Below are 12,877 nucleotides of genomic sequence, written 5' to 3'. Positions count from 1 at the left end.
GGGGGCCATTCCCCAAGCCCTCACTAGGACTACCAGCAGCAGCAGCCCACTGCCCCCCTTCCCAGCAGAGCCCAGTCCAGTAGACACATTCCCTGACCACGATAAGCTTACAGTCTAGAGGGGGAGACAGATGTTAGTATAAATAAATCACATTACGGATACGTATGTAAGTGCTATGGGGTTGAAAGAGTGGTGAATAAAGGGTGTAAATCCAAGTGTAAGGGTGAGGCAGAAGGGAGTGGGAGAAGAGGAAAAGAGGGCTTAGTTGGGGAAGGATTCTAGGAAGAGATATGATTTAATAAGGCTCTGAAGGTGGAGAGACTGAATGTCTGTTGGCCATGACGAGGGAGGGCGTTTCAGACCAGAGGCAGGCCATGGGTGAGAGGTTGGCAGCAAGATACACGAGATCGAGGTACAGTGAGTAGGTTGGCATTAGAAGAGCAAAGTGTGCAGGCTAAGTTGTAGTGGGAAATCAGGGAGGAAAGGCAGAAGGGGGCAAGGAAGTATGACTGCTTTAATAATAATAATAATAATAATAATAATAATGGCATTTATTAAGTGCTTACTATGTGCAAAGCACTGTTCTAAGCACCGGGGAGGTTACAAGGTTATCTTGTTGTCCCACGGGGGGCTCACAGTCTTAATCCCCATTTTACAGATGAGGTAACTGGGGCCCGGCGAAGTTAAGTGACTTGCCCAACGTCACACAGCTGACAAGTGGCGGAGCTGGGATTTGAACTCCGGACCTCTGGCTCCAAAGCCCGGGCTCTTTCCACTGAGCCAAGCTGCTTCTCAAGCTTATGATGGAAAAGTTAGGAAGACAAGAAAGGAGTTCAGAGGAGGGAAGAAGGGGAGTTGAAAGGATCCATAGAAAGAGAGTTCAAAATCTCTGCTTCTCAAGCTTAAGCTTAAAGCTTATGATGATGAGGCTTTAACACAAGTACAGAAAAAGATAAAATTAAGATTCCCATTTCAAAAGAGCTTCGATGAAATAGGGGGGAGAATAAAGTAAATCCATTCAAATATTTAAATAAATCTGTCGGGGGGGGATTAAAGTAAATCCATTTAAATATTAAAATATATCTGTAAGAGGCATTACTGTTGCTAATGCTCACACACCAAAAACATACTGTATCGCACACTCTACAGAGGACGATCCTAAAGCGCTTAGTACAGTGCTGTGCACACAGTAAGCGCTCAATAAATACGATTGAATGAATGAATGAATGGGGATACTGGAGGGGGTCCAAACTGGGGAAGGTTTGCACAGATGGATCCTTTAAGAAAAGAAGGTTCTCGGCCCCATGCTGACATTCAAATTGCAATGAAGGGAAACCCCAATGGAAAAAGACTAGTTTTGTGATCCTAATAGCACTCTGCCAATTCTGTGGCTACCCATAAATCTTTGGTAAGCAACCCCATCTCCAGAGTCCCTGACAACCCCACCCCCTCCCGGGGGAATAAAGCTTCACATCGAGTTGCAAAGTGGTTGCCCAAGAAGTAAGTGCCTGGAGGACACCCAAATTTCCTCTCATCAGCATTCTGCCTCAGAGCCACAGCAAGCAGAAGGGGAAAGAAAACACAACATGAAAAGTAGATGAATTGGAAGGAGGGCAGAGAAAGGGAAAACGTGTTATTTCGTAACTGAGAGGCAGTGGAGTACAAGCCCAGAAGTTCTTTCTTTACAGATCTTCCTCCTAGTGATCTACTGCTGGGTGGATGGCAGTATGTAATGGACTTCAATATCCTATCAGGCAGGAAGTGGGTGAAAACCATGTTTAATAGGATTGTCTGTGTTTGGATTCCATGAGCAGCTGAATAAAGCTGAAAATTTCAGGCACAGGAATATGAACCAAAATCAATTGAATACTGAGTGAATAGCATAGCTCAGGTTACTCAAAACCAGCTCTGGGATTTCGAACTCTCTTTCTGTGGATCCTTTCAACTCTTCATCCCTCCTCTGAACTCCTTTCTTGTCTTCCTAACTTTTCCATCACTGCCAACACTACCACCCTTTGTCAGTCCCAGAAAGTCACAATCTTGTTATCTTTGAATTCCCCCACACAATGATCGCTCCTCTAATACTTACCCATTTACTACACCTTGATCTTGTCTTTTTCTCCCGTGACCCTTTGTTTGTTCATTCATTCATTCATTCGTATTTATTGAGCGCTTACTGTGTGCAGAACACTGTACTAAGTGCTTGGGAGAGTACAATACAACAATAAACAGACACATTCCCTGCCCACAACAAGCTGTCCATACCCTCCTCTCTGTATGGAAGCCCCTCACCCATTATATCTAACAGACTACCACTCTCCCCATCTTCAAGGCCCTAGTAAAGTCCCCCAGGAAGCATTCCCTGACTAACCTCTCATCTCCCCACCCTATCCACCCTCCCTTCTGTGTCACCTATGTACTTAAGCAGCATGGCAGAGTGGGAACACGAGCCTGAGAGTCTCAGGACCTAGGTTCTAATCCTAGCTCTGCTACTTGTTTCCGGTGTGACCTTGGGAAAGTCACTTAACTTTAAATAACTCAGTTATTTAATCTGTAAAATGGGGGTTAAGGTTGGGAGCCCTAACTGGGACAGGGACTGTGATACCCGACCACCATCCCCACAGCACTTATACATATTCTTAGTCTCTGTTGCTTCCCCTAACATAATTCATTTTAATGCCTGCCTTCCCCTGCTAGATTTTAAGCTTCTTGAGGGCAGGGATTGTGTCTGTCAACTCTATTGTACTCTTCTGAGGGTTTAGTCCAGTGCTTTGCAACCAGTACTTGCTCAATAAATACCATTGATTGATTGACTGATTATTTTTCTTCCACAGTCAATCTGTCCCTAAATCCTGCTTATTCTTCCTTCTTCATATAACATGGACTTGCCACTACTTCTTCCCCCATAAATCAGGTACACGCTCATCACCTCCCAGCTGGACAATAGTAAATAGCCTCCTTATGGGCTCTATGCTTCTAGCCTCTCCCCTCTTCAGCCTACCTTCCATACAGCTAAATGTATGATTTTTGAAAAATATTTAATAGAGCTTAACATTCCGCTCCTCATAAACTTCCAACCACTCCCTGTATTGCTGCTCATAGAAAAGTAACATTCCTGACTATGACCTTCAAGACTTCCATCAGTTGAATTTCTCTGTTCTAACTGCTCTCTTTTCCCACTACACCCCGGCTGGTACTTTTTGGTGCTTCCAATCATATCTGTCCAATCGGTTCCAATCATAACTGTCCCTCAGTGCTGACTTTTCCACTTTCCACCTTTCATTTCCCATTTCTGGTTTTTTATGGTATCAGCTAAGCACTTACTACAGACTGGGCACTCTACTAAGTCCTGGGGTAGAAACAAGGTAATAGGACTGGATATAGTCTATATCCCACATGGGGCTCACAGTCTTTATTTACAGTTTACAGTTGAGGTAACTGAGGCCCAGAGAACTGAAGTGACTTGCCCTAGGCCACAGAGCAGACAAGTGGCAGAGCCATGATTAGAACCCAGGTTCTTCTGACTCCTAGTCCTGTTCTCTGTCCATTAGGCCATGCTGCTTCTTACTGCCGAGAGCACTCTCCTCCTTCATCTTCTTGAAACCAAATCCTTCCCCTCCTCCTTAATCTTCCTAAAAAATTCCCCACCTCCAGAAGACATTCCCTGGTGATCTTTCCAGTTCTGTTACCTCATTAGCCACCTCAGTATCCAAATATGTTTCATTTATTTCCACTTATTGACTTGTGTCTATTATCTAAAATTATTCTTTCATTCCTAACTATGAGATATTTGTCCAATTAGGTCTACTGTTTCCCCCATTACACCAAGGACTAAGATCTCACCTGTCATCTTTTCTGTACGTTCCCAAGAGCAGAACAATATTTTGCATAAAAAAGTGCTCATTAAAAATACTGCTGCTACTAATACTTTTCTTGATCTGAATTTTCTTAATTAGGAATATCACTGATTAACCTATGGCTCCCTGAACTTTCTGTGCCTGCCGCTAACACATCAAAACAATACACAATACACACACACACACACACACACACACACACAAACACACACACATAGAGTGAAGGGGGAAAAATGATAAAAGATGCTCTGCTAATGAGGTCAGGGCAAGGGCAACAGAAGGACACAGTTTTCCGGCATCCACTCCAAGGCCAAATACCACAAATACAATCATTGCCTTTTCCTTCCTTCAGTCTCACCTCTCACTCAATGAACAGAGAAATAAAGAACATTTGATTTTCATAATCTCTTTCAAATTTTCCCAAGTAGGTATGAGATAAGGACATCCTGGAGTCCAAACCTGGCAAAAGAGGACAAGAGTGGTCATTACTAATATTTGTTAAACGTATTCTAAATATTAGGTGCATGGCATCATTTTTGTACTCATTCTAAATGACAAAATGGGCAGACATCAAGCTAAAAGCATTTCAGGTGATATGCCATGAGGAGATTAAAATCAGAGTGATGACTTTTTTTAGAATGATGGGATGAAAAACATCGGGATGGCTATAAAAGTAAGGTGTGGATTTAGAGGCTTTTAGTCTCAAATCGTTTTTCTGAATTACAGTAAACCTCACCAAAATCTGTTAAAATAGATTTTTTTAAGGTTATTGTTCTTTATATTTCACAGCTCAAGCATACTGTAGTTATTCAAAAACCAAATTCTGCCATAGCAACAGGCCAGTTCAGCTCATCTATGTTACTGTCAGCATCTTCACTATCATCAATAGAATCAACAGGTATACTGGGATGCACTATCTTGACCATTTTGTGACTTTAAGTATATGGCATTTCCTTGATTCGCACTATGTTGAGAGGGGAGGAGAGAGGGAGGGTTTCTCTTCTACTCACCATAAAGCATCTAAAAATCTTTCCTGCATTACTGACACTCCGATCAGTTTATGCTCATCTCTTATGGAAATGTCATCATTCTACCCACTCAAATACATAACTATCACCTCAAAATCAAGACTTGTATATTGTTAAGTTTTGGATTGACCCTGGAATCTGATAACTTCAATTAAGCAAGGCCGCCTTAACATTACTATGAAGTTGGGAGCCGATAGTTGAGACGTCAGATTTGCACCACTTGGAATAATACTGCCAAGGTCATAAGAATCACAACAAAGGCTAAAATAAAACTTGAATTGTTGAAGTTTACAGCTGATTTTAACTCAATTTCAAAACAGATAGTTCCCATATTACATACATTTTTAACCCCTCAGAATTCATACCCTAATTGTTTCTATGGTATTTGTTAAGCACTTACTATGTGACAGGCACTGTTCTAAGCCTAGATACAAGCTAAACAGGTTGGACACAGTCCCTAAAGCTTTAGCTTTAATTCTATTTGTTCTGACGACTTGACACCTGTCCACATGTTTTGTTTTGTTGTCTGTCTCCCTCTTCTAGACTGTGAGCCCGTTGTTGGGTAGGGACCGTTTCTTTATGTTGCCAACTTGTACTTCCCAAGCACTTAGTACAGTGCTCTGCACACAGTAAGCGCTCAATAAATATGATTGAATGAATATAGGGCTCACAGTCTTTATCCTCCTTTTACAAATGAGGTAACAGGCACAGAGACATTAAGTGACTTGTCCAAGGTCACATAGCAGACGAGTGGCAGATCTGGGACTAGAACCCAGGTCCTTCTTACTCCCAGGCCCGTGCACTAATTAACAATCCCATCAGAAAAGAATCCCCTGCCCAAATGTTGTTACTGACTCTGTCAATTTGGAGAGCAGAACAGAGTCAGAAGACACGATCCCAGCCCTTAAAAACTTTACAAACTAGTTGGGGGAGACAGATTTGAAATAAACTGTGGAGAAGAAGAAGAAAATGGGAAGACAGGTTTGTGGATGAATGAGACTTTAAATAGCGGCATATGGAAGTTGAAATACACAGATGAGCCATGGGTAGGTGTGGGGTGTATAAATGCAGAGGCGACACAAAAGTGTTGAGATAGCAGTTGGGTGGAGATGACTTGGAGAAAAGAAAAATAAATCAAAGAAAGTCTTCCAAAGGAGGGAAGCATTTTAGAAAGTCTTTGAAGATGGGAAGAGTGCTTTTTATTCTATAAAATAAAATACTTATTATGCATTTCTTCTGAAGATACATCATACCCTCCCTACTGCCACTTAAAGCATCTCTGAGCCATCTAAACACATGTGCACTCATAGCCCTCCCCTCCACTTCCAGGTCCCCACAGCATTTATGTACATACACTATTTGCTTCTTCTAACTGTAATGTATTTTAATAACAATGATGGTATTTGTCAAGCGCTTACTATGTGCTGAGCACTATTCTAAGCACTGGGTTAGATACACGGTAATCAGGTTGTCCCACATGGGGCTCACAATCTTAATCCCCATGTTCCAGATGAGGTAACTGAGGCACAGAGAAGTTAAGTGATTTGCCCAAAGTCACACAGCTGATATATGGCAGAACCAGGATTGGAACCCACCACCTCTCACTCCCAAGCCCATGCTCTTTCCACTAAGCCACGCTGCTTCTCTTTTAGTGTCAAAGACCCCTGCTAGACTGTAAACTTTTTGAGGGCAGTGATCATGGCTATTAATTTTACTGTGCTTTCCCAAATTCTTAGTATCATGCTCTGCATACAGGAGATGTTCAATAAATATTTTTAATTAATTGAACTAGACAAGAATTGTCTGTGTCCAAAAGCACCGTCATTCCCTTTGTAGAAAACACCAGTAGTATGAGCTACAAAGTTCTCCTTGAAGTAAATGATAAATACATAGCTACACTACCCACTGCTAATTAAATTTGAATTGTTTTTTAATCAATCGTTTAGTTTTTTAATTTGAACAATCACTTTCATTGTTTGTTTTTTCAGACTAGGAAGGACAATTTTTATTTTGCCTCATATTGTGTTTGTTTCGCCGTTACTAGCAATTAAGAGAGAATCAATGTTGCATGCTCAGATCAGAGATAATGACTGAATTTGGATAAACAAATGTGGGTTTCAGGCTTGGGCTTGTATTAACTCATTAATTTGTTATGAATCAAATATTTGAGGTGAAACTTTTACAAAGAACGGAGGAAAGAAGATTCAGATTCCAGCATTCCAATTACCCTCTCTATAAAATTAACTCCTAGGTGTTCATCTGTAAAACAATAACGATAGCATTTAAAGGACAAATTCAAGTGGCAGAGCATAAGATCTAACTGAAAAGGATTATTTTCTACACTTAGCTATATTCATTCATTCAATCATACTTATTGAGTGCTTACTGCGGGCAGAGCACTGTATTAAGCTCTTGGAAAGTACAATTCGGCAACAAATTTTGTAGCTATATGCTACAAAATCCTTTTGGTCCAACAGTTTCTTTCTTTTCCTGAATCAAGTTTAGATTTGTTCTACTCCACATGCAAAATAAGGTTGATAACACCTGCCACTCTCTTCCTCCTGGAGTGTTTTGTAAATAAAGATAATCTATGTGTAGGTGATTTGATATCTGTGTTGGTAAGAGCTATATCAATCTACTATTTAGTTACTGTCATCTGGCTGGAAGGATTATACCTCAGTATAGCCATTTTACAGATGGAGAAATTGAGGCACAAAGACGTTTGAATGACTTTCTCCATATCATGTAAAAGCCCAGGAGGTACAGGGGGCCAAACAGCAGTTATCCACCGATGCTCCCAAGGCTAATCCAGTTCTGGCTTCTCCCCTTACGTTTAGCTGGAGAGAGAAATTGGAAGGAGGCAATGGGGATTCCTGCTAAAAGCAAATCCAGGGAAACCAGGATATCCCTGTGCCGTCTCTACTCCCCAAAGTCCTCTTAAAACTGAGGATGTTCTGTCTATTTCAGGGGTTCAAGCCACTGATTTTGAGTTCTTCGGTTCAACTCAGAGCCCTTAAATACACGTGCCATGGATTCTGGGTACCTTGGGCCCGGGGATATCTCAATCTTGCTGGATTCCCTGAGGTCATTGTTAATGCGGGTGAAACTCCCACCACGCCTCAGCCTGGGGGGTGCCCTGGATATCCAAACCCAGGCAGAAATTAGACGCAATGCGTCCCACAGCTGTCTGCTCACCACTCTTTCACACAATTCAGGCTGCGAAGTCGCTCCACCACTAAATCGAAGATCCGCATTTTAATAAAAATTATCACTTTCATGACAGTGCAGGACTTCCAAAGAACACGGCAGCTGAAATCAGCAAAAATACCCTCTAAAAACACTCATTTCTTATCTTCACAAAAGTTTCCCCTTTCTCTTTTTGACAGTTTACTTAGTGGTGACTGTGGTGGTGGCAAGAAAAGAGGAGGAAAGGCACAGGGCACCCTGGGTCCCTGGTGATAAATCCAGTGGTTACTTTTTCTGGTCTGCTCACCAGCAGAGTAATTTTAAACACAATATTTTCTGTATGAATTTTCCTCTTACACAATTCAGAGTGAAAGAAAAAGATAATGGAAAAGCACCCAAGCCTGGGAAAATATGTGTTTTAAACCTTAAAACGTGGCAGAAGTCTTTGACCAAGTCAGAGCAAGGAGGGGGGGAAAAATCAGTGAATCCTAGCATGAGAGGGACCTAAATTAATCTGGGCATATTTGTTGCTGAAGTTAGAAAAATCTGCCTAAACCTTACCATGCACTGCAGGAAACTTTACTTTCCTGGCCACCAAAATAATTCTCAGTTTCAACAAACATAGGAGATAACTAAAATTCTTTCAAATGTATTACAATACTCCCTTTAGCTCTATCTATCAATCGAGCAATCAATGGTATTTTTTAATTCTTACTGTGTGCTGAGCACTGTACTACAAATTTGAAGAATTATGCGACTGATGTAGGACTGAGCTGCTGGCTGTGACATGGAGTGGAGGGAGATAGACGTGGGATACCTTCAGGGTAAAAATGAAAAGTTGCAAATAGCAATCAAGCCCTGAAAATAGCAATGTAACGACTTAACGAGCAGGCAGCATGGAGTGGGCTCTTGATTATCTGTAATAATGGAAGGAGAAGAGGCAAGTAGTAATCGCAGACATAACTGTAGTTACTGAACGCCCATTAGAAGCAGTGCAATGCCCTGCGTGCTTGGCAAATTACAGCAAAGGCTCAAGACACAAAAAGGCTGTAAAACAAAACAGCTGATAAAAATCAAACTGGGGGTGGTGACTTGGTGATTTAATTGGGGAATAGGCTGATGGGTCCACGAAAATTGGAATCTGGAGTGAGGATTGGTACATCATAGGTATACTAGCATGGAGGGAGGTCAGAGAGAAAGCAGCTAGCCAGGAGAGCTGAAAATTCTGCCACTGATCAATCAATCAACCAATCATATTTATTAAGCACTTAAGGTGTGCAGAGAACTGCACTAAGTATTTGGGAGAGTACAGTATAACAGAGTTGGTAGACACGTTCCCTGCCCACAGGAGCTTCAGGTCTAGACAGGGAGACAGACACTAATATAAATAAATAAATGACAATCATGCACATAAATGCTGGGAGACTGAGGGTGGGGTAACCTGATAATTAATAATAATAATAATAATGGCATTTGTTAAGCGCTTACTATGTACAAAGCACTGTTCTAAGCGCTGGGGAGGATACAGGTGATCAGGTTGTCCCACGTGGGGCTCACAGTCTTCATCCCCATTTTACAGATGAGGGAACTGAGGCACAGAGAAGTTAAGTGACTTGCCCAAAGTCGCACAGCTGACAATTGGTGGAGTCAGGATTTGAACCCATGACCTCTGGCTCCCAAGGTCGTGCTCTTTCCACTGAGCCACGCTGCTTCTCTTAACAAATCAGATAGTCTACTCAGGGATAAATGAGATTATTTCCACCTACCCTTGGAAAGGACTGCAGGCTGCATGTCGTGAATCAGCACTTTCAGTCATACTTACCCATTCGGAAAGTAAGCAAAACATCAGGAACAGCATCTTCACAGAAAGAGATCTTTCATCTCTATAAGGAGGGCAGGGTGGTCAAGTTTTCCAGAACCTGTTTTTTCTCTCCTCTGACGCAAAAGGTTTATTGTTCCCCAGCCAGGCAAGATAAAGGGGCCCAGACAAGAGGGGCCCCAGCCTTTAAATTTATATATTCATGCATTTGGTGAAAAATATTCACTGAGCCAACGAGGGCATAGTATAAGGAATCGCACAGCACTTTAATTCGTAACTTTAAATTATATATTATAAATGATTTATTCATACTAATGTCTGTCTCTCCCTCTAGACTGTTATGGGCAGGGAACGTATCTGCTAATTCTGGTGTACTGTACTCTCCCAAGCACTTAGTACAGTGCTCTGCACATAAGAGCTCAATAAATATGACTGATTGATTGCAACCTTGAAGTCCAATTAGCTCCTGCTTGTTCTCTGATCGCAGTATGAGAATGAATAAGGCCTGAAGGGTCTGGGCCTCAAACAGTGCTAGGATCCTGGGGTCACCTGAGTTAAATGAAAGGGTTTGGAGAGCCATGCTCAATCGTCTGGAATTTAGTTTTGTCCTGAGCCCGTGGCATTAGAACAGCAACCTTTGTAAACTCAAGTAAGGATATGTATTTGCTTTGGCTCTGCCCAGAAATAATAACAATGATAATACTAATAGTAATGATAATGTTATTTGTTAAGTGCTTACTATGAGCCAGGCATTGCACTAAGCGCTGGGGTGGATGCAAGAAAATCAGGTGGGACACAGTCCCTGTCCCACCTGGGGCTCACAGTCTCAATCCCCATTTTACAGATGAGGTAGAATGAGGCACAGAGAAGTAAAGTGACTGGCCCAAGATAACACAGCAGACAGAGGCAGAGCCAGCATTAGAACCCAGACCTTCTGACTCTCAAGCCCATGCTCTATCCACTAAATAAACAGTATTGGTGGCTTGATGGATTGATTGATAATGCTAAGATAAATGACATCTCCAATGCAGCCGTGGTACCCCGAGACAGTAAAAGTATAAAGAGATCCCAGAAAAGATTAGCAAGCGATCCAATATTCTAACTGAGGGGAAACCTAGTGATTGAAAGTTTTAGTTTCATAATTCAATTACCGGGATTCCAGCAAGAAATCAGAATTTACTGAAGAATTTAGATTTCCTGTAGGGCATTTTGATTTCTTAACATATTAGCTGTTCATTCAACTCCCAAAATGAGTCTCATTCAAAACGCGAGATTTTTTATTTTTAGAAATATTTTAGGCGGTAGTTAAAGGATGGAAGCTGAAACATTCACTAGGGCTAGCGGCATCAAGAAATCCTACCTAGATACTCAACGCCGAGCCTGTTGCAGGATTCCAGGCAGGACTGCTTAGCACTCTCATAGCTGTAATCCGTGAGCCACAGCTTCGTAGTGATCCACAGGTCCTCCCGCTTCACACCGCTTTCCTGGATGGCCTTCCCCAGGAGCGATTCACACCCATACCTCTTTGCTGTATCAATATGACGAATGCCACATTCTTTCAGGGCATATATTACTGCATCGTGGGAATAGCCACCTACGTGGGAAGTACCTACGACAAAAAAAGAGGAAGTTTACGAGCAACAGAAGAATTATTTACATCACTTTCCCACCTCTTTTGTTTTCTGTGGGTCGGCAAATGAGTACCTCACAAAATTGTACTCTCGTTTTCACAAGAGGGCTGACCCTGAGCTCCTCGGGGTGATTTTTCTCCAACCGCCGAATATCAGCGAGTGAAGAGGTGAAAGACACCCTGATACGATTCATGTCATATCTCATACGGACCTAACTTCCAAAACGAGAAGAGAGAACAGACTTTCCGGCTTCCAGAGGCCTACATTTTCAGCCGTTTCCGAGAACAGTGGCCAGATTCATTCACCGCCCATGCAAAGAAATCCCACTGAAGTCAAGAGCACAGGGCATGAGGATGAGATGAAGCACAGACAGTTGTAGTTTGAGTAACACCTCAGGTGTCTTGCTCTAAATTTTCGGGTTCCTGCCGAGCTTTAGCTGAATCCATGGAAAGTCTTGCAATCAATGTAGGGGCGGGGTTAGAACCTCTCAGCTGTGGTAACGCCAACGTTGGTAGCGGAGCCAGTGGTTGCTGTTGCCACAGCTAAAGCTGAAAAGGAGGTGATGCCAAGCCTGGGCAGTGGTGACAGGCACTTGCGTTGCTCCGGCGTAGAGCTGAGTTTGGGCAGAGGCAGCAGCAGTGAACTCCAGGCAGTTGCAGTGATATTTTAATTTTGTGTCTCCGGGTTTGCGTGTGTCCACCTGCCTGGGGGTGCCTGCATCAGTATGCTTATGAATGTCTGGGTATTTTTATGTGACGGTATATATTTCCAGGTATCTGTCTGTCCGAAAGTATGGATGTTAACCACCACCAATAGTAATAATAATAGTGGTTATTATAATTACTCTGGTATTTGTTAAGGGCTTACTATATTCCAGGTACTGTACTAAGTGCTTAGGTAGGTACAGGATAATCAGGTCCCACATAATAATAATAATAATGATGGCATTTGTTAAGCACTTGCTATGTGCAAAGCACTGTTCTAAGCGGTTGGGGGATACAAAGTAATCAGGTTGTCCCATGGCGGGTTCAAAGTCTTAATCCCCATTTTACAAATGCGGGAACTGAGGCACAGAGAAGTTAAGTGGCGTGCCCAAGGTCACACAGCTGACAAGCAGTGGAGCAGGGATTTGAACCCATGACCCCTGACTCCCAAGCCCGTGCTCTTTCCACTGAGCCATGCCACATGAGTCTCATAAACAAAGTAGGAGGGTGAACAGGTTTTGAATCCCCATTTTTGCAGATGAGGAAACTGGGACACAGAGAAATTAAGTGACTTGCCCAAAGTCACACAGCATGTAAGTGGCAGAACTGGGATTAGAACCCAAGATCTCTGACTCCCAGGGCCATGCTCTTT

The 12,877-nt window shown here is 42.4% G+C and overlaps 1 protein-coding gene across 3 annotated transcripts in view; it reads right to left on the bottom strand.

Annotated features, from left to right (window-relative positions):
- LOC119926793 (uncharacterized oxidoreductase ZK1290.5-like) overlaps window positions 1–12,877 on the bottom strand; it is a 252,733-nt gene that overhangs the window by 122,663 nt on the left and 117,193 nt on the right. For all 3 annotated transcript variants that reach the window (XM_038745180.1, XM_038745181.1, XM_038745182.1), the window contains exon 2: window positions 11,251–11,499. In XM_038745180.1, coding sequence (XP_038601108.1) covers window positions 11,251–11,499 — 249 coding nt within the window. The remainder of the gene's footprint in view (window positions 1–11,250; window positions 11,500–12,877) is intronic.

The sequence above is a fragment of the Tachyglossus aculeatus genome, chromosome 4 (genome assembly GCF_015852505.1).
Source record: "Tachyglossus aculeatus isolate mTacAcu1 chromosome 4, mTacAcu1.pri, whole genome shotgun sequence".
In the NCBI taxonomy this organism is placed as follows: Eukaryota; Metazoa; Chordata; class Mammalia; order Monotremata; family Tachyglossidae; genus Tachyglossus; species Tachyglossus aculeatus.
The sequence above is the reverse complement of the archived record's forward strand: the minus strand, read 5'-3'. Positions and strand labels throughout refer to the sequence as shown.